The sequence below is a fragment of the Cinclus cinclus genome, chromosome 5 (genome assembly GCF_963662255.1).
Source record: "Cinclus cinclus chromosome 5, bCinCin1.1, whole genome shotgun sequence".
Lineage (NCBI taxonomy): Eukaryota > Metazoa > Chordata > Aves > Passeriformes > Cinclidae > Cinclus > Cinclus cinclus.
Window position 1 is genome coordinate 15,624,684 of NC_085050.1, and position 22,009 is coordinate 15,646,692.

The following is a 22,009-nucleotide window of genomic DNA, read 5'->3' on the forward strand; positions in this document are numbered from 1 at the left end:
GTTTTGTGCAAGGAGCCATTTTTTCAGTGAAGAATGACAACCTTTTTCCATATCCTGTCTGTTGCTCATCAAGTACTTTTTAAAAATTTGTCTCCACGTCATAAATGCAATCCATAGTTCAATTTGCACAATAATATGGCACAAACCACAAGGCAGGCCTAAGGCTCTGCTGAAGCTATCCAACAAAACTGATATTTTTAAAAATTTTTAAAAATTTTAAAGAGCACCTGGCTTTGTCTGCCTCAGACTGAGTTTAAGTTAACTATTCATCCAGTTGTTTCTTAGCTTCTTCCACTGTGTCATCCAATGAAACACACACAAAAATATTTGTCTGATCAAGCTAGTGAAGAATAATTGCCTAACACCATTCACAATGAAAAACATTAATTGTTGTTAATATATCTGTGTAATGGGATCTGTCTGTTGCCTGGATACACTCCAAGAATACACACATGCCAGTGCCACTTGTCAACCATACTTTTGTTTCAAGAGATGATGAGCTTTTTTTAATTGCTTTTTAAAGAAATAAGTGGTAAATAGTAAGATTTAATCAAAGGGCACTTTGGTTTCTGGTTACAGGCAGAAAAACTACTTTGTCTTCACACCTACTGAACTCAAGCCAACGTTTTCCTATATAAAGAAAGGAAACTGAAGATTTTAGGTACTGCAGTTCCTTATAAAACTAACCTTTGATGAGAAATATTTAATGCTGTACAGTCCCTCCTATCAGCTGATACAATATGCATTAGCATCACTACACTCAAGTATGCATTCTTTATGGGCTTCCTGAAAATAAAGGGACTGAAAAAAATGTGCCAGAACAATAGGTTGTATATTTTGTAATAGAAAAATTTGAAACAGGAAAAATATTACTTGGAGTACTTCTTAAGCAAGTTATTTATCTAGGCAGGAAAGATGAAAAGAGGCCTATATAAACTTCATCTGTGACCACAACGTTATAAACTTCTCCAACTCTTCACAGACAATTATTGGCCCAAAGCACTTCTAACGTGAAACAAAAGATCATACTAACTAGAAATAAGCTAAGCCACGAACACAATGTAGTAAGAAATCAGATGGAAAAGTAGTTTTAAAACAATTATTTTTTCAGTGATTAAGGGGGAAAGCCCTACAGAAATGTACCAGGCATACAAACAGATTATTTCTCATGAGTCCTGGTACTTCTAACATATTAGAGGTTAAGAAACAAACATTTCCATCCTATCAGATTTCCTCCTCCTGTCTAGCAATTAAAAAGGCTTTCAAATCCACTAGAGAAAATCCTTCTCTGGAATGTTTTGCAGTGCCCAAGTATTTTTTTTTGCATTTCTTGACTTCTAACAGATAGCCAGACCCTCAATTTGCTTAAATTGGTAAAGCAGCATTTAAGCCAATGAAACTATGCCAACTCACATCAATCCAGAATGTATTTGGATGTTTTCATTATTGACAAAGCATCAACGCTGTGGGATTTTGTGCTTTATAATGTCCTCCTGCTGCAAAACAAAAATTCTTGAAAAAAATGTACTTTAATTCCATTACTAATGCACTTTTCTCCACCAGAATTTCATAAAGTGATCTCAGAGATGCAAACATCTAACATAACACAAACAGTAATACAGCATAAGAAGTAAAAAAAAAAATAAATTGTGTTTTACGGGTTTTTTTAGGCTTATTTCAGAGTTACTTCAATTAAGTTCACAGTAAACAATATTCCTAAACTTGTGGTAATTCCTGACTAGAAGAATTCCTGACTGCGTTCTTTGGCTGCTGTTTGGTGGAATCTTCAAGATCCATAAAAACTCTGGGCATTGCATTGTTCAGAGATGTATCATGACAAGACGATATTTGCACTTTCATTTTATGCATCTTCTAATTCCAGAATAGAACAGAATCATAGAATATACTGAGTTGGAAGGGATCTACAAGGATCATAGAAGTCCAACTCCTGGCTCTGCACAGCACCATCCCCAGGAGTCACACCATGTGCCTGAGGGCAGTGTCCTAACACTCCTTGAGCTCTCTCAGGTTTGATGCTGTGACCACTTCCCTGGAGAGCCTGTTCCAGTGCCCAGCCACCCTCTGGGTGAAGAACCTATCTCTAATATCCAACCTAAACATCCCCTGACTCAACTTCAGGCCGTTCCCTTGGGTCTGGTCACTGTCACCAGAGAGCAGAAATCAGTGCCTGCCCCTCCACTTCCCTCACAAGGAAGTTCTAACTGCAGTGAGGTCTCTCCTCAGTCTCCTCTTCTCAAGGCTGAACAGAACAAGTGACATCAGCTACTCCTCCTACGGGTTCCCCTCAAAACCCTTCACCGTCTCTGTAGCCATCCTTTGGACACTTCCTAATAGCTTCATATTTTTGCTTATATTGTGCCACCAAGATCCTTTAACACATGCTGAAGAGATCCTGTGGTTCAAAACCAAGGAACTGGAGGTCCCTAGTAAATTAGCATTCAATCTACACAGAAACTCACATTCTTCCTTCCAAATGACCAAACAGAGGCAAGTCTGATTTCTTTATCCATAGAAATCTTATTAATACAGAAATACTGCCACTTTCAAGTGCAACCCCAGAGAGATGAAATTATCATGCTTCTCTCTACTCTACATAGTGCTCCAGCTATGTCAGCCCAACTAAAAACAGGTCTTAGGCAGCCAAAGAAGCTATTTTTAGATCTGAAATTGTATCCAGGTTAGAACTGGATTAGTAACAGCACATTGCCTAACCTTTGAGGTGGAAGCTCTGGGCTGAGCCATTGCAAAGGTTCCCAGATGGGAAGCATGCCCTCAATGAAATATAACATTATGGTGCTTTCTTGGCTGTGAATATTCATTACCTACAGCAGGAAACTATTGCAAGTTTAAACAACTTCACTACCCTGGCAATACTGCCAAGTAATTAGTTCAGAAAGTAACTTTTGGAGTAATCAAGGAAAAAAAATCAAGAAAGCAAAATTTCTCTTCAAATGGAGCATTTCCTCCTTTTTGAGAGCAGTCAGATTCTAAGATACAATAAAATGTTTCTTAGTGTATCTGTTCATATTTACCATGGTGCTGTGAACATAACATATGGCATGCTATGTACTATTTGATATTATTTATGTTTACGTTCATAGAGGCAATAATTTTCCACCACTCTTTGCTAACTTACAATGATCTTGTGATGAGAGTGGATGAGCAGCTAGCAAACATAAGTTTCTTTCATATTTCACTGTCCTGAACATGTGATTTCAAGAGAAGCAATTTTATGACCCACAAACTTAAGTTTTTGCATTGGCAAAACCTGAGGAATAAACCTTCATGTCATAAACCTTTCACTCTGAATAGGCCAACATAGGTTGGATTGACCTGAAATTCTCTCAGAGAAGAATCTATAGGAAACAGTGGCATGCAGAAATGTGTAATGGAACTCAGAAATAGCCAGAACTTTCAGAACATTAAATTCTGTATTTGTAAGACTGGGAAATAGATAGAATGTCAGAATGTCACTGCTTGATGACAGAATATATAAATATGTTTTAGAGGAGAAATGAAAAAGAAAACCCATACTGCTCTCATAACTAGTACAGCTAGTATAGCACAGATGGGAGAAAAACCAGGCGTTGCTTATCTTAAATGAGCACAACACATGCCCTGATTGCTGGAACATGCACACCAAGGGGTAGTAATGGCATGTGGGAAAGTAGAGGCAGTAAAGGAAGGACAAGGTTTTGCTTAGCTTCCTGATAAACCTGTCTTTTCTCTGCCTTCAAACACTTAATGAGACCTTATTATGGCCACTGTGAGTCTACAAATAGCTGAAGAAGATCTAGGTCTTCAGCTTTTGCAGAGTTGCTGCCATGCAAACTCCCACTGAACTTGAGGGAGGTGAAAAGGGTTAGAATCAGTGAAGATACCTCTCTATGCATTAAAAAAAAATCAGAAAGTTAACAGCAGTTGTAAGGAAGATTTTAATCTCATTTTGTCCTGTAAACAAACAATCAGAGTCACTGTGCTACCCTGATATAGCCAAACTTCTCACCTCAGCACATCTCCAAAGAGTGATTATGCTGGTTTTATCTTGAAGCACCTGAAGGGAAGGGATACTAGGAAGTTTCTCTTCATAGGAACTCCCTCTGTGAATTGATGGGACCAATTGGAGGCTGCTTTAGTTGTTGACAGCCTGAGAAACCAATTGGAGAAGTCGGTTCGCTCCGTGAATCACATTTGAAGCAAGTAAACCCCAGGAAAGCTGTTTTGCATCGCCGGCCTTTGACAAGGTAACACCGACCTGGCCCGGGCCGGGCTCGGGAGGCTGCTGGGTCCCGTTTGTAACCGGGGCCCCAATAGCCAAAAGAAGAGAAGCTCATTGCTAAGATGAGGTTCGGGAGAGCCCCCAGGGCTTTGTGTGCTGGGCAGGGCAGAGGGAGAACCCCCGGGCTGCGGCTGGAGCTGGGGGCGGGCAGCGCCGGGGGAAAGCCATGGACACACGGCCTTGGCACCCATTTCTCCTCTGCGTGGACTCTGCGGTTTTCGTCCTGGCCCTGAGATCCTGACACAGCTCCAGCATGGCCTGGCCCAGCCCCTGCAACTTCTGTGTGAGATTGTAACTTTTTTACCAGTGATCAGATAAGACTTACAGACTTTGATCTTTCCTTGGGTGAGAGGGAGAAGAACAGAAAGGACACACTAAAGTCAATGAAGTAAAAGCTAAGTTTTCTAAATGGAAGGAGAATGAGGAGACACCATGAAGGTTGCCTGAAAAATCTTTTTGTAAGTTACAGAGGTGGACTGTGCTTCACGAAAAAATTCCTTTAAACCGTGGGGGGGTGGAGTAAGGTGTAAAGTGTTTGAAGAATCCTTTGCCCCGAGGGAAAAAGGGGATCTCTGTTCCTGGGAATGAAGTATGAACAGAGAAAAGTGAGCTGAAAAAAACTTTCGCCTTTAAGTAGCTCACCCTTAAAAGAAATACCGCATGGCTTTTACATAACCCACAAGCACGGCTCTGTCAAGACTCTGAAGTGGGAGGAGATTCATGATGGCAGGTCCGGGCGACTGTTATTCATGGAAAAAGTTGAGTCAAGAAAGAACTGGTTTTTATCTCTCGAAAAAAAAATTCTTATATAGCTAAACATTTAGAAACTCCTCTCCCTAAAGTGAACTGAAAATAATTATTTAAGGAATTGACTGAAGTGTCTCTGTATGTTGTTAAGCTGTAACAAAGAGGAAAGAGGAAGTGGTCTGAAGATCTATTCTGAATTTATTACTATTTTCCTTTATGTTGTTAATAAAATTTTTCTTTATCCTCTGTTAAGTTTTGAACCTGCTTTGTTTCTACTCCTAATATTATTTCACAACAAAAGGTAAATATATGAAAAATTGGCAAACCCAAACTATAACAGTGATATATGAAATAAATAGGCTTGTCAAAATCTTCACAGATATTTAGAAGCAGTTATTTCTGTTATCCTGTCTAGAGTCCCTGTATATTTTATAAATGATAGACACAACAAATAGTATTAAAAACTAATTCAAAATCTCTCAGATGGAATGAAAAATGAAGATACTTTTTATTACTGCATTACATTTATGCCCACTTTACCTCAAGTGAAGAGTTTTGAAGTTTCCCGGTTAGAACTTCTTTCTCTTTCTCTAGTTGCTTTAGTTCACACTCAGATTTTCTTTTAAATTCATCTAGCTGTGTCTGGAGCTCCTAAAATTCACCAAAAAAAAAAAAAATAAAATAAAAAATAAAGGCATGCAATAGCAGGTACAGAACATTTGGTATGAAAAGAACACATTTAATCTACATTAACCTAGATAATACGTAGTGTACACAATAAAACATGGTATTGTCATTTAATGTCATTTGTGTTATTTAATTTAAAATTTATAAACAGTTTGGTTTGGTTTCTAATATTAGTGTGAGACAATACAGCTCACATTATCCTAATCTACTGAAAGCTTTCCTAAGGTGTAAAACTGTACAGCATGAAGAATCAGACTGTTTTTCCTTGAGTGGTATTAATGTCCAAAAATAATTTAGTCTGCAAGAGTCACCCACAAGATCTGAAAAAAAACATAAATATACATGGGCCATATAAATAACAAGATGACTAATGGACCATTAGGGGAAAAGAGAACCAAAGGAAGAAATATCTGACAGCATCCATAAAGAAAATAATTCTGAGGAAGTAAAAATAAAAATTAAAAAATGAGGATTATAAAATCACCATGTTTCTGGAAATAGTTAAAAAATCACTGAGAGCATCATTTGCAAGACAGTGACCAAGAGCTTGTAGCAATTGTTTACAGCAAGTGTTAGCAATTACTTATTGTAGAAACACTAAATGTGTAACTTCTAGAAACTTCCTGAAGTGTTATGCATTACAAGTTTATTAGTGTGCTTGCTCTTCCTATCTGTGCACATTTGCTAACTCAAAAAACAATCTACAGTGTCTTCAGACACTACAAATGTAGGAAACAGAAAAAATAACTATTTAACACCTTCCCCATCCTGTACAGCTCCTTCTCATACATCCCTGTGTAAAACTTAGGTAGCAATTAAAGGATGGAATTAAACAGCTACATGAATATTGCAGGGGAGGAATTAGCTTTAGTTTTGCCTGTACAAAATGGAGCAGCTATAACTGTCTTTTTGACTAAAAAATGAAGAACAGGTGCAACATTCCCACCTCAACTCTGTCAACTGACTGTCTTCTTTGTATCTTAAAAAATAGGTATTTCCTTAACAGCTGTTACAGGTCTTAGTTGAATAGAAGAAAATAAACAGTATCAACAATGAAAAAAGTTGTAATTCTATTTGTTCTACTAACTCAATATTTTTCTGATTAAATTAATATGAATCTCTAAGAAGTTACTGTAAGCAATAACATTTATTGCCTATAAAAAATAAATGTCTACTAGTATGCCTTTTTCTCTAAAGTATGAACTGTTTGATACTTTAATTCAATCTGACTCACACAAAGAGCTTCAGCCTAGCATAATTTTAAGAATACATATACAAGCTAATAAGTAGAATATACTTTATAAAAGGCAAAGTCATTTCCATACGGTTTCACTAGTGCAACTATGTACCTGGAAGTACTTCATCTTCAGATACTGATCAAAAGTGAGCCATTCCACAAGCAGATAAAATAATTTACTCATCTGGGTTCAACTTTGAGAAATAAGATTGTATGCAAGTATAAACTCCAGCAGTTTTATAGAAATTAATTCTTTTGGCAAGCACTAAACACCATTCCTAGTCTCCAAGATTGGGCAGGTACTGTGAAGCTCAACATTTAGGGAGAGCAGCTGCTTGCTTTTTATGACTTCACAACTTCTCAGCAAGTATTTGATCATTCTCAAGTAAATGCTGAACTGAGAAAGTTATAGCAGTGTTAACTGCAGAAAATGGGTAGAAGCTCACTCTTAGCACCAAGAAGGGTCTAAAAACCACTTGACCAGTACTGTGATTGTCCCATTCTACAAATTACTGATATTAATCCTCTTCTACTGTTTAGATGATCTTTGATGAACACCAAAGTCTATTAGGAGTCAGAAACTAACTTCCCCCTTAGCATACACTCAAATTTGACAAATCACTTCGACGTGCACTGACTTGTGAACTCCACTAGTCATTAAAGCACATGCTTAAAACTAAACGTGTTTCAAGGTTATCCTCCCTCTGAATAGAATTCAGCTCATGTTTAGATTCCTACTGCACAGAAACATTAGAGACTGCAAATTTCCTAAAGCCAAAGGATTCAGTCACAGACAGCAGCGCTGATGAAAGTGAAATTCTTTGAAGAATCCCTTACGCCAATTGCTGCTAATGCATATCAATAACAAAAATAACATCTTAACCATTTAAAACACACTGAAAAAAAAGATACTGCTCAGGTAAGCTTTTTGGATCTACAAGAAGATGAGCCACCTTTCTGATTAAAGTTAAATAAGGACATACATATATGTATGTATTCATGTATTCATAAATAATTGTTATTTCACTGGTAACACATGCAGGCTGAACTAATTTACCAAAACTTTATAGAATTAGATCCTCTGCCTAAACATTGCAAAAATCTGATTAAACAAATTAATCTGATTATTTCACAGCAGCAATCCTTGAAAATTTTACTCAGAAATTGGAATAACATCCACAATACATTCTTCAGGAAGGATCTTATATAAAACATTACAACTTCCACATGCAAAGAATTCAAGTATAAATATTGCTAAGAAGGCCCATTTATCACAACAAGGATAAATTCACCTTCTTGTCTTCCGAGATTTTCACAGAAATGCATCAGTCTGATATTTTTTTTTCTCTGATTTTTTCCTGTTCCAAGAAAATCCTGGCATTTTGTGACAATCCAAAGTGCCTACAGTGAGCATAATTCAAATGATGTTACTGTAACCAATAAGATTAAAACCAGATTAATTAAAGCATCCATAAATAGAAGAGCATTCCTACGTTCTGCTATTTCTTTTCTCCAGATTCCATGAAGTTTTAAACTGGCCTGATTTCCTTCATATCCTTCATAACATGAGCTACCATTCCTTTTAACAGCTAATCCTTTAGACAAATCTTTTCCTTATAGGACTGATGCTTGATTTTACAAACAAAGTTCTCTTTTATTCATACCCTCCTTGTAAACAGCTGCAGTTTCCATAGTCTACAAAACACACTAGATATATTGTAAAACAAAAACCAGGGTAGAACTCTGGGGTCATGGTAGTTTATTTTGCAGTGAAAATGCTATTTAGGTGGTAATACTCCATTGAAAAATATTGGCTTTACTTTAGTTAAAAATGTGGAACTGTACAGAGTCAAGATGGCAAGCCTCTTCTGCAATCTAGGAATGATTTGGGGTTTTTTGCTGTTCTGGTTTGAACTTGGGTGTGTAACTCACTTCCAAACATGTAGGCTTCCTCAAGGACAACCTTAGGCCTGGGAAAAAGTACAGTAGACAATTTGCTGACTCTGATGTCAAGTCTAATTTTCCTGAATGGTAGCTTAACATAATAGTTTGAGAGAACTAAAAAGTATAGAAAAGATTCAGGGCTGAACAGTTGCTTAAGGGGAGATATTGTACAGAGGGTACTCTCAGGATACACACATTCCTCATTTTACTGAGTTTATTCCTGCAATCATTTCTGCAAAGCTTTTTAGAATGACTATTTTATATATTTAAAAATAAATAAATCAATATTCCAACTTGACCTCAGCAGAGAAAGTCTGCATTAGACGTTGTTCTCTTTAAGGATTTGGTTACAGAAGCAGTTGAATACTGGCCTAGCCCAAGGATGTCTGCAGCTCCTTTGCTGTCTGTGAAGAAACTCGTGCACCTCAGGTTATAAACACAAGTCAGTGCTCTACTGAATGAGCTCAGAGATCTGGGAATCTTACAGGATTGATTCCTGTACAATAAAGCCATCAATCTTAACCCCCCCGTCCCCCCGTCCCCCCGCATTGATTTCAGTATTTTTGGTATGTCATGTCTTTGAATATTTGAAGCAAATAACCTGCTAAAGCTCTTGAATATCTTCAGAGTTGCTCCTTTTCTGACTCTCTTTTGTACAAGTCATTTGCTGCAGCTGCATTATTTGATGTTTCAGTTCACCTGCTTTATTAACAGTTTTGCTTTGGAATTCAATATAGTTGCCATATCTTCTGTGGTACCAAAATTTACATTTCAAGTAGCATAAATAACTTGCAGAATTTCCAATGTCGCTGGCTACTAACATGGGAAATACTCTAGAATGACATTAATGAGCATCTTACCTGCTTTATGCAGGATTTCCTTTTCTTGATGTGAGTTTCTCTCACTACACTTAGATCTTCTTCCTCTTTTTTCACTATACATTTTGATCTCAGAATTTCTTGCTGTGTTCACTTAAGCTACACTTCCAAATCCTAAAATATGCATGACATTACTTTCACATTTATTACATAGGTAATTTTCTTGTAAAAAGAAATAAATGGTCATTTTCTCTCTTGGTGTTCCATGATATAAATCACCTACAGAGCTCGTTTAAATACATTTTTTTGCTCTTCCATACCCTTAAATTGCCTCTGCTGCCAGAATAATTGTGATGTGGAGCCCTTCCCCCACATGTAGCTGGCATCATCATAAAGTGAATACCCATCAATAGTTACCATCTAAAAGATGCCTGAGATTATCCTAAACTTGAAATAGGTTATACTTCTAATAATTTCATTACAACTTACGTCAAAAGTTAATTAATATTAATTATGTTTTTTTCAGCTGCTGAAATACAACAGTTTGTAACATAATCCATTATACAGATGCCTAAAATCAGAAAAAATTGGGTTCTACAGACTTTGCTGGGAGCTGTCTTTCCACAACTAATGGAAAAAAATTTGAACCACATTTAATGTTCGGTTTCTGGAGGTTCTAGTTGCAGTTTCAGATGCCTAGCATAATACTGCAATGCTCAGATAAAATTGCCTTTTTTGCCTAGATGGACTGGACAGATCAGACAATGATTTGTCAACCTTTGTATTCTCCCTTCTACAGCAATAATAATAATAATAAACATGTACTAATGTCATGTGTTTCATCTAAAGGCCTCAAACCTCTTGGCATATACTAAGGAGAAAACAGGAAAATTCATCTTGTTGAAATTACAGTCCTTTCACCTTTCAACCATTTTAATAGCTTTCCCTGCTAGTATTTACTAATGCTTAAAGGTATTTCTGATTAAAAAGATGTTTCTATTTTCCTGTCTGCCATTGTCCATAGAAGTCTGAAAAGAAATTATTCAATATTGGCATAAAAGATTGTCAATTTAGAAAGGAGAAATGTTTATATTTTTTTGTTTAAACTGTAAAGAAACAGAAGACAACACCGTGTCTTTTTTCCCTCCTTCCAGATATATCCTAGTCTGAGGGTATCTCTTCAAAGATTCAAGGCAATATGCTCCAGTGGTATGTAAATCAACCTCATTCCACACTTAGAGGACTTGAAATGTATGAGTTGAACATACGTCCTTCAGAAAATACTTCAGTTTTATCCACCTGATACTGAATTTAGAAAATGAGTTGTTAATGACACCACCCTCTTACTTCCACTTTCTATCATATTTTGCATTATTTATTCCTAAATTAATGCACTTCTTATTCAATAAATCAGAAGAGTGAACCATGTGCATAAATTTTGATGTGTTTATTCTTCATTTTCCCTGAATGTTACCTAGGGTACCGACAAAAAATCAAAATCTTCCTTTCTCTCTTCCCCTCTAATGCTTCCAGCTTCTACAGAGCCAGGATAATTTTTAGTATTGAAACAGACATTACAGATTGACTCAATTTTAAAAAAGGGCTTGTCTGCATCTCTGCCATTCATTGTATCCTCTCCACTTTCCTGTAAAAGATAGAGGTTGTTCTGCTACAGATCTACATGCTGAGACAATGAAATCTGAATAATGTTGGGAAAAGTGTATACAATTCATCCTCTGATCTTGTAAAACAAAAAGGTAGTGACTCTATTGAAGGCTGAACTCCCTCTAAGAACATCCTCAAAAAAATAGCTCAGAACTCTGCATCATCAGCAAAACAATAGAGGCAAGCAAGCTGTGAGGGCAGATGGTGAAAAGAGTTAGGATCTGCCTTGGAAGATCACAGCTGACTGGGCTGACCCTGCTCCCTACAGACTTCTGGGGCTCTCTTCCTCTAAAGGAAGAAAATCTTTTTCATTAAGGAACATTTTTTGTTATTCTGCAATGCTCCAAGTCTAAACCTTCAAGGTATTTTCTTATCTAATATTCAAGATTGCTGTCATAGGGCTGGGGGCATGTCTGATAGCTGAGTTTAGGTGAAGTAAAGGACCAAAAGTATCAGAAGGAAGTTGAACTGTTGAGCACAGAGCATGGCTGGGTGCTCCAGTTTCAGCACTGTGCATCAGCATCTCTCCTGCACTCTGACCTTATGTACCAAAAGCAGCAGATTTCCCAGGACATGCCAACCTCTGAAACTGCATCTGACACATGATGCAACCAGGAAGGGTCTGCAGAGCTGTGCTGCAAATGTATGAGATACACAGCAGTGAGGGTGGGCAGGCAAAGGGCAAGGTGAGAACCAATGGTGAAAGTCTCATGGCTCAGCACAGAAAACTTCACAAGTGTAAAGGACACTTCATTAAGTGGCACTTGGTACAAGCCACTGCTGCAAGAGTCATACAAAGAAATGTGATTCCTAAACTGCTGGCTCAGGTCTCTTATCTAGCTCTCTTGATAGCCATGCACGGAGCTATTGGAACCACAAGGAAAAAGGAGAATATACTGTGTAAACACTCAGTGGTGGCAGCAGTGCTTGCTTGCTGTTCTTGTCATATTTCCAGGCAGGAAAGGTAGAATTCCGTTCAGCCAACAGATAAATTTTACTTTGCTCCTCCCTCAAGGAATACAAATTCTAGTCTTCAAAGTGTTCTCCTAATGAGTTAGCAATCATCTTAACTCTTTATTTAAAGCTGTCAGCATTATACCACTCCTATTTCCATTCTAAGCCTCTAAAACTGCTTTACTATTTAAAAAGCATTTGAATCAACATGATATTTATAAGACACTCTTCACCCAAATTTTAAAGAATTGATAATTTTCACTTTCTCAGGCAGAGATAGGGATTACAGTCTCATATTCTACCTGTATTCTCTCCTTCAGCTTCTGGGAATGCTTCTTCTTCTCATTTATCTTCTGGCTTTTCTCCTCTAGGTCTGCTTCCAGCTTCTTTACCTGCTGTAGCAAAAAATCTTCCTCGGTCTCTGAGCTCTTCTTTTGCTCTGTTTCTCTTTGCTGACAGTTTGTTTCTATCACAGATTGCTGCATGGCTTTTTTCAAAGACTCTTTTTCTGTCTCACAAGGGGCTTGCAGTTTTCTTGTTTTCTGAATGTATTCTTCGGTTGTTTTCTGGTTCTTGCTCTTCACGTTTTCCATCTCATTTATTACAGTGTGTCTTTCTGCACTACATTTTTCATCTGAATTTACTTTTTCATCTAGATTTTCTCCTCTAAATGCTCTGTATTCATTTAGCAGTCCATCAAACTCCTGATTTAAATGTAGAAGTTTGTTTTCAAAGCCTGCATTGGTATCTACTGATTCTGTAGAAAGGTCTATCTGTGCTTGTTTCACTTCTGTTCTTGACTCCTTCTCTTCTGCTTGCTTTTTACACAATATTAACTCTGCCAAGGCTTCTTCCTTCAATCTCTTGTGTTGTGCTACTGCAATTTCAAGGGCCTGAATATGCTTTCTCAGTAACTGCTCTTCTTCAACTTTGCTTTTACACTGGAGAATTGTTTCTCTTGTCTCAGCAAGAATATTCTGAATTTCTTCTTCATGAGCCTCTCTCAGAGCCTGTATACTGTCCTCATGTTCATCATTCTTAGTGTTCAGGGCATATATCACCTATTGAACAAGAAAAATAGAAAAGCAAAGTATCTTGTGAACAATAGCCATTAATTCAGTTACTGTATTTATCAAGATGTTAAATCCCAGAAGAGAATTACTGCTATAGATTACTATTTTTTTGGTGGTGGTGCCTCTTTGTGTTGTTTTTTTTTTCCCAGTAGGAACAGAACGGACAATTATAAACTGCAAAACCTTATAAAAAAGGGAGACAATGCTGTGACAATTTTTTTCACTTTCTGTCAGAAAGTTCTTTTTTATTCTAGGTAAGTTGACACTTGATGTCACTAGTTTGATCTCCAATACAAAGAAGGAAGTTGTGTCCCTTTTCCAGCTAACTGACTATTTATTTGAAGTCCAGTTCATCTGATTTTCAGTGCAGCAGGCCACATTGCCTTTAGCATGACAAAGTGCTGGGGACCAGTAGTGGGAAATCTGAATATGAAACCTGAGGTCCTGACATCCAGTTCATGTGCACCAAAAGCACTTGATGTAAATGAAAGTATGAAAAGCAGATTAAATTTTGCACTTCTGGCTCCAGTCAGAACACCATGGAAGATGCACTCCTGCAATCATATTCCTGACAAGGCAGTTTGGTCAGCATTTCAGGGTAGGTATTGCCCAACTGCAAGCATCTTTTGACTTGATTCTGAGAAGTGTTTGGGCAATATGTTTCAGGGTTTTTGGGTTTTTCCCCATAATTTCAGTAACAGTGATAAATCTCAAAACAGCTTTTAGCAGACTCAAGCAAACCTCTGATGGTAGTAAGTAATTTTTTCCAAACAACTGATTTAAACCCTTTAATGCCTTATTTTCTTTTACAAAATGCAGAATAATAATTCTCATAACTTGCAAGACCATATTACCCGAAGCCGGCTTCATCTATTACCATAACATAAACCAAATATCTCTCACAGAAGCTGTTGTACAAGCATCACACTGTTACTTCAAAAAGAAAATGTTATTAGAAGCCCACAGCAGCCTGAAATGAAGAGTAAATGCCCAAGTAAAAATTACAGCTATATATAATTGCACAACAGAATAACTGCCTTGAAAAGACATATGCTTGTCTTTTCAGACCTCCACAAGGACATATGGGGGCTAATCCAGTTTCGACTGGACATAGTTATTAACTCAAGGAGAACAACACATTATATATGAAGGTTTTTTACTTGCTTGGTTGGTTTGGGTTTTTTAGGGATAAATTACTGCTCTAAAAAACTAGGTTTCAAATTTTTACACAAGTTACGACAGACATTTTCAGTCTGGCCTGAGCCCATAGAATTTAATCAAAAGATTCTTAGACAATGAGAAAATCATAGCCTTGAGAAAATCAAGTAGATAAATAAATAAATACAGAAACAATGACACAATTCTTTAATTATGTTAGAATTGTGGCCCTATCATCTTCAAGCCTTTATCAGGGCAAGTCTCAATTGAGAGTTCAGTAAATGTCTTGACCAGAGTAATTGCAATGTGTTATATAAGTCCAGAAGGTATTTTCAGAATTATTGAATTTGCTTATCTATGTCCAACCACTTTTTGTCCTATCTGTATATGAATAATATATTGAATTTCAGTCAACCATAAGTGAAAGCAAAAACATAAATACATCTTGTGTATAGTCAACTTCCTCCCTGGCAGTAATGAATTACATACAGAAGCCTTAAAAAGTCACAAATGAAAAACATGGTCTGAATATATTTCTCAAAAAGCATTTGATGAAACAGAACAACAGCATCATATTTCAGAAAAATATCAGACAAGAAGTTATTGTCTACATTTAGATAAGTGTATTTTGGGGCCTTAGATTACAAGCCATTAATTCCTCTCTGTTATTTTTAACCATTTTCATTTCAAATGGAAAGAGTTACAGTATACTGAGCTGGTTTCTTAATATCATTAACTAAAATAATTCTATGAACAATTCTTTTCTATTCAGAAGACAGACATAAAAACACCAAGATTATTCTTGCCCACATTTTCCACACTAAATGATCAGTAATTAGGTTGGGTAACTCTTCAGTTAACTAGGTCAGATGCTGATGATCACATTTCTGTATTTCATTCCACCAGCAAACCAGAAACGAATATGCATCCTTTGTGACTTAGACTTTCACTTAATGATAAATTTATCTAATAAATCACCATAGCCTGTCTCATGCCGTCTTATGTCATGTTCAGGTTTCCTCTACAATCTGTCCTAATCATACAGGTTTTCCAAATTCCACTAAGCATTAGACTACCACCAGCACCTTAGGTGAGTTATCTAAAGCAATGGAAGAACCTGGCCTCCCTGCCCCATCTATTAATCCTACACTTCTGTTCAATACTGGCTAGAACCATAATGAAGCATTTTGATTTGCATGCCCTTAAATTTAATCTTCAAGCTTGAGTGCTGAAACTTACTCCTCCATATCTTAACCTTCTTAAAAGATTGAATTTTGAGACGTCTGCTGCTCTCTACTTTATGAAATTTAAGCCCTTCCCATGTGCCTTTCACTCCCTACTGAACAGTTCCTATATTCCTACTCCAGATACAATATTTTGAAGACTGGAATTATATGAGATGAATACGGTGCTTTATGTGCTGAAAGGAAAAATACTGAAAAATTATTTCAGACCTGTACATTGTGAGTGTACACTGATGTGGTATAAATCTCTTAACAGCTATGCTGATAAACAGCTTTTAAAAAGCATCTCTAAAACTGATCATTTGACAGTACAAACAGAATACCTTTCAAGTGAAAAGAGCACATCATTGCTCTTGGAGTTGCTACCATAACACTAATGGCTTCTGCCTCCTTAAAGTTCTCCAAAACCAAATGGATTGAGAAACACTGTACTGAATTTAAAGCATCCTAGTGTTGCATGGCAAGTTGGTAAAAATATTACTACATACATACACTTGACTATTACCAGTGCACTGAATGTGAATACATCTTATTACATCTTATTACATTTTATCCTCCAAATGCTGTAAAACTAAATAGAATTTCCTTCCTCATTTTCCTTATGGTGATATAAAATAACATACAACAACAAAAACAAACAAAAACAAATAAAATAGAAAAATAAACCATTCAACTGCACCTTAACAGTGAAGACAGAGTTAAAGCATTCAAACCAAAAATTACTCTCCTCCTACAGCAGTGTTAAATACTATGCTTAGAGGAAACTGACTATCATAACAAAAAAATTGGTTCAAGAAGGTTGCTTTCTTAGCTGAATAAGAAGTAAGACAATTTGGTATGGAAGGTGAGGAGTGAGGATGTTAAGATGAATCAAAGAAAAGCAAAAGATCATAAATGTTGTTCCTTCAGGCCCAAGCTAGCAGAGAGGGAAAAAAAAAAACCCAACCAAAAAACCAAGGGGGGATAAAAAGAACAGAATAGAACAAAACAAAACAAACAATCCCCCCTCCCAAAAAAAAAAAAAACACAAAAAAAACGCCAAACAAACAACAACAAAAAAGACAAAACAAAAAAACAAACAAAAAAATAATGAGAGAAGGCCCTGTATAAAGATGCAAAACAGGGTACTCCCTGCAGCACTCTACACAAAGCAGGGAAGGAGACAAACTTCTGTTACTAAGGAAGAGGTTTTCTGGAGGCTCACTGATGCCAGGTGACTCTATGCATCATCTCCTTTTCACTAGTAGCAACACCACCTTGCCATCACTAGCATATGGATTTGTTTCTTTAATTCATCTACTTGCTGAGCAGAGCAGAGTGAGGTACTCATAAACATGCCAGCCTTAAATGGTCTCTTTAAAAGCAAAGGACAGAGAAATTATCAAAAATAGCTTCTGTTATTTAAACAAATGGCTCCTCTATCCCTTAGCTCCCTTTGCCACCAACTCCACAGACTTTCTAGAAAATAAATCCACCTCTCACAATTTATTAACTAATATTCTAATCAGTCTCTCATGTTCTAACACTGAAGAATAATGTATTTTAATTAAGGTACAGGCCTAGGCTATGATTACCTACAGTGCTGATCCAATTTTACACCTATGCTGATTTCAAACATAGGTGATAAATTATACAGCTCTAAGGTATGACCTGTAACCTAAAGAACTAAGTCTCAGCTCTCTCCTTGCATTCTCTGTGGTTCACTGAAAGCACAGGAATAATTCCATGCATCCAAATATTTGTAGCAACTGTTCATAACCTAAACACATATGTAGTGTTGTGTAGTATGAGAGAAGCTTTAAAAAAATTGTCACTCCAAACATCCCAAAGTGTTTCAGAAGAGGTGCCTCAATCTTGCCTGAATGCACCTCAATCTTGTCTTATCTAGAGATTCACAGTAGAAGAGGGCAAGTTGATCCTACATTCTTCAAATTTGAACATATCACTCCTTTTCCTACATGTAACATCTATTGCAGTCAGTCAAAAAAATACAATTAAATACTAAAATGTATCAGGAAAGCACAAACATAAAATACCTACAGGTTTCTAATATATTTAGGCACATTTTTTGACTCTTTCTGCCATTCCTTTTGTTCCTTCTGCCCTCTTTAGCTTAAATTTAATACAAGAAAATTACACCAGTACAATTATTTGGTCCCATTTTCTTACCTTTTTATTTTTCTGCTGGCTGTAGTGTAATACTGAACACAGAAAATGGTAGTTTAGGGATTTATGAATCACAAGTGTGATCTAACATAAAATGAGCTCTAACCTAAATTTTACTAAAGGGACATCCAGTTGTCCCTCATTTGTATTTTACAGTTTTTAATGAGCTACAAGAATAATTGCTAGGCAATTTAAGAATTAGGAAGGTACAACTATATTGCAAGAATATTTCCACAAGCAGAACAGGTGCTAAAAAACCCAATAATTTTAACAAAGAAAAAATACGCTGTAGAACCACGAAAGTTAATTGGGATCCAGGAAGTATGTTCACTGCAGTAAGTGTCACAAGTCTAATCTGTGTTGTATAAACCCCAAAAATGTCTCCAGAATTACTGAATTTGTTTCTCTATGTCTAACCACTTCTCATCTGTATATGAGAACATATTGGTCACCAGTACTACATTCCAACGATTTTAGCAAAGCAAAAATATATTTTAGAATTACAGAAGTTAATTCTAGAAAGAGACTCCTCTGCTGGGAGAATACCAGGGAGTTTATTACTGAAATTTATTCTGCAACTGTTCAATAAAATCTACTCAACTTTAATCCCTTCTCTTTACACTGGTCACAAATCCATCTGCTATGACTGGTTGTAGGCCGTGCCTCCGCAGCATGGTAAGAAACAGGTCTTCCTAAACAGTTGAGGAAACATTAAAGACTTCTCCAGATCTGACATGGAAATTCTGAGAGAAACTGGTTGTTCTGAAACACAGCTACCACATAAGGAGGTCTGAGGAAGCCACTAGAAATTACTGCAAGGAAATGTCTAGAGAAACCCTACACATTTGATTCTCAGGAAGATTTTTTCTGCATATGAGATGGGATTCATCTCACCCAACATCATCCATTGCATCACTACACATCTAATCCAAGTTAGTCAAAGGAGGAAGACAGTGACTCCAAAAGACAATAATTCCCTTCCCAATACAGATGTCTAAATCAGGTGACACAAGTGAAATTATTTGCTTCATTTATGAATTAATTAATATAATTGCTTTATATAATTTCTGCATACCCCACTTCCAGTGTCTTCTTTCTTCTACATAGATGAAAGAGTCCCATGCAAAGTGTAAAAGTTTCCATTCTCAGAGGCTGAAACTGATAAATTGTCTGTTCTCTAGGGTTTCTCTCCATCTTGCACCAATGCCTCACTTCATACTGATTCCATTTCTATATACCCACTTCATGCTGTTTTACCAACAATTTACAAACTGAAACAGATATTGGGTGTTAACTGAATGCAGTTTGTCTTCCATCTATATTACTTTTTTCCATTCTCTTAAAATGTTTATGACTCCCTTTGAATAATTATAATCTATTAATTTTAATATGTTGTTTCTTTTTACTTCCAGGTCATTACTTACTATGTGAAACAATGCAAGATCTAGCCCACATCTTTGTAGTATCTGCCTCCCTACATTATGACGTAAATCTTTCTTATAGTTCCTGGCTCATGTTGTATATTATATGTCAAAACCCTTTTCTACATAAATTTGAAATAATTTCTCGAAACTTAAATAGAAAGCACAAAATTTTTGGTAGATTCTGCGTGCAATTAAGAGCTAGAATAAATAAAATCAGTCGGCATGGCATTTATATGAAATACATTTCTACTACTTTCTTATCCCTGAGGTGATTCAAATTCATCTCGAGCATATTTATCAGGTTAAGCTGTATTCAAATGTTGTCAGAGGAACACATTATTTTTCAGTAAAAGCTAAATTAGGTAAAATGTCTGTCTATTAAAAACCACAGAACTAGATGAAAACACTTGAAAAGATTATGCTTAGACACTGAAAAATCAATGTCAATTAACACACACTCTTATGGAGGCAAGCAGAAAGGCCAATTTGTTTGATTTCAGAGTTCTTTCTCTTGACATTTTGCAATCTCTGTCTTGGTGAAATGCTTAACTCCTTAAGATCTCAAATTTCCCAATATATCTTAGGCTATTATAGTCTTGGACGAGTTCAACTTTATCTTCGGAACTATGTCAGATGCATAATGTACAAGAAGTAAAGGATCTGTCTGACAAATTTATGTACACTGTCCATTGCTGTTACTCCAGACCAGGTGAATTTTTAGTAGACAAGTGAAGTCATCAATTCTGTGTCAATGGAAGGAAAAGAAAAAAGACCTTATTTGCATGAAATTCACTGATAATTTAGCTTTGGGTTTTGTTACATATCAAGCTCTTCTGGGATATAAATCTAAAACTCATAGAAGGTTGATCTCAATTATGCTTCAAAAATATGTGCTAATGGATTTCATCAACCAGATTTAAATACAGTGGTGATAGAATTCATTTGCCAAAATAACACTATTTTGTGAAATGCTTCATTACATCTCAGACTTCCAAAGAACTTTAAAGAGTATAAATTGCAGACATGATCAGTGTTTTCAAAAGTTATGCTTGGTTTTTTTTTAAGTATTCTAGATATTTACCTAAAATTTTATGCCTCCAAAATACCTTCTGGTTTGCAGATTACAATAAAGCAACACTGTCCAATTTTACAATAAATACAGTACCAAAAGAGATTTGTCAAGTAAGCTCTTACTTGATTCCCATCTTTCCAAGTATTTACTTTAAATATAGTAGAATTTGGAAGACCTGTAAATATAAGTTGTAGAACTGTTGGTTTAATTACAGTTTGAGGTGGAAGAGATTTTTCCCAATCAAATACATGCAGAGACAAATATAATTCATTTAAAAACCACAGTATTTATTGCAAGTTTTGCCCCTTATGTAGATCTGTGATAATCATAGATAAAATGAGTCATGTTTCTTCCTAATCCAAATGAAAGCATTATACAGATTGGATCAAATTCTTGCTCTCCTGTAGTTCGCATTCTCAGAGAGGATTTTTTAAGATTTTAAATATTTTTTACACATTCTAGATACTTTGCTAATTAAGAAATGAAACCATGTGAACCCTCAGGTATCTATGAATTTATAATACCAGTTTCTGCTACTACAGGCACTAAAATTTAAGTTATTGCTACTGTAAGCAAATTCAACTGAAAGATCACAGGGATTCAAGAAGTGATTGTAAAATGTATTGAATAAAAATCCATTTAGGTCAAGGAAGTACATTAAGATACTCTGCCAGTCTCTGGAAAATCTCACAGATCGACGAAGGCAATGAAACTCTTGACAAGAAGAACACCAGATGTGTGTCATATTCCTGTAACACTCTGGGTACCATCAGAATCAGGCTATTGTCCCAGACAGACCTCAGCCCAGTGTTTTAAAAGATATTTTCTTTCAGTTCATCTCTTTGTTTTCAAAGCAGCATCACTGGACTCCAAGTCAATGTAGTATTATGAAGCTAAAGGGCTACATAATAATATACATAATAATACTACACTATTACCTATGTACCCAGTACATTTTTACACAAATATTTGTAACAGTGAAATGGAGCTAGATTGAATACAGCCACTACTCACATTCTCATTTCAGGAAGATATTCCTATTAAGCATATGCTGGACACCTTCTGGAATTGCATCAATGATCCCAAAACCAAGAAAGTTTAACCACCATTTATCATCAGAAAAAGTGGAAGCAGTCTGCAAAGAGTGTAGTGGCAATGCATCAAGTTGCATTGCAATGTCCTGTAGTCCACAGAAAATTCATTATTTTTATTAAACACTAAGGCATATCAGTATTTTAGTAAAAACATTTCAACATTGTAAAACATGTAAAAGTGCTAGCTATAGTTACTAACAGCCTTGTTATCAAATTCTAGTAGTTGTCTCTTGCTGAATGAAAAAAGTAAAATAATCAGCTGCAGGTTCATATTTAAAGGTAGCTCTTCTATAACTCTCTTGGAGGGTTATATAGTTACAACCAGCCAGTGCATAGTCACAGCCAGATGCTTCCAAAGATAATTAAAATAGAAGACTCCTCTGGTAGTAACTGTTCAAAGTTAAAACTGTGTTTATTTTATGTGCC

At 36.2% G+C, this 22,009-nt stretch overlaps 1 protein-coding gene across 1 annotated transcript in view; it reads right to left on the reverse strand.

The window, feature by feature from the left end:
- Positions 1 to 22,009, reverse strand: part of FAM184B (family with sequence similarity 184 member B) — a 38,405-nt gene that overhangs the window by 11,120 nt on the left and 5,276 nt on the right. The window contains exons 2-3 of the mRNA XM_062493409.1: positions 12,655 to 13,413; positions 5,588 to 5,698 (exon numbers count right to left, since the gene is read on the reverse strand). Coding sequence (XP_062349393.1) covers positions 5,588 to 5,698; positions 12,655 to 13,413 — 870 coding nt within the window. The remainder of the gene's footprint in view (positions 1 to 5,587; positions 5,699 to 12,654; positions 13,414 to 22,009) is intronic.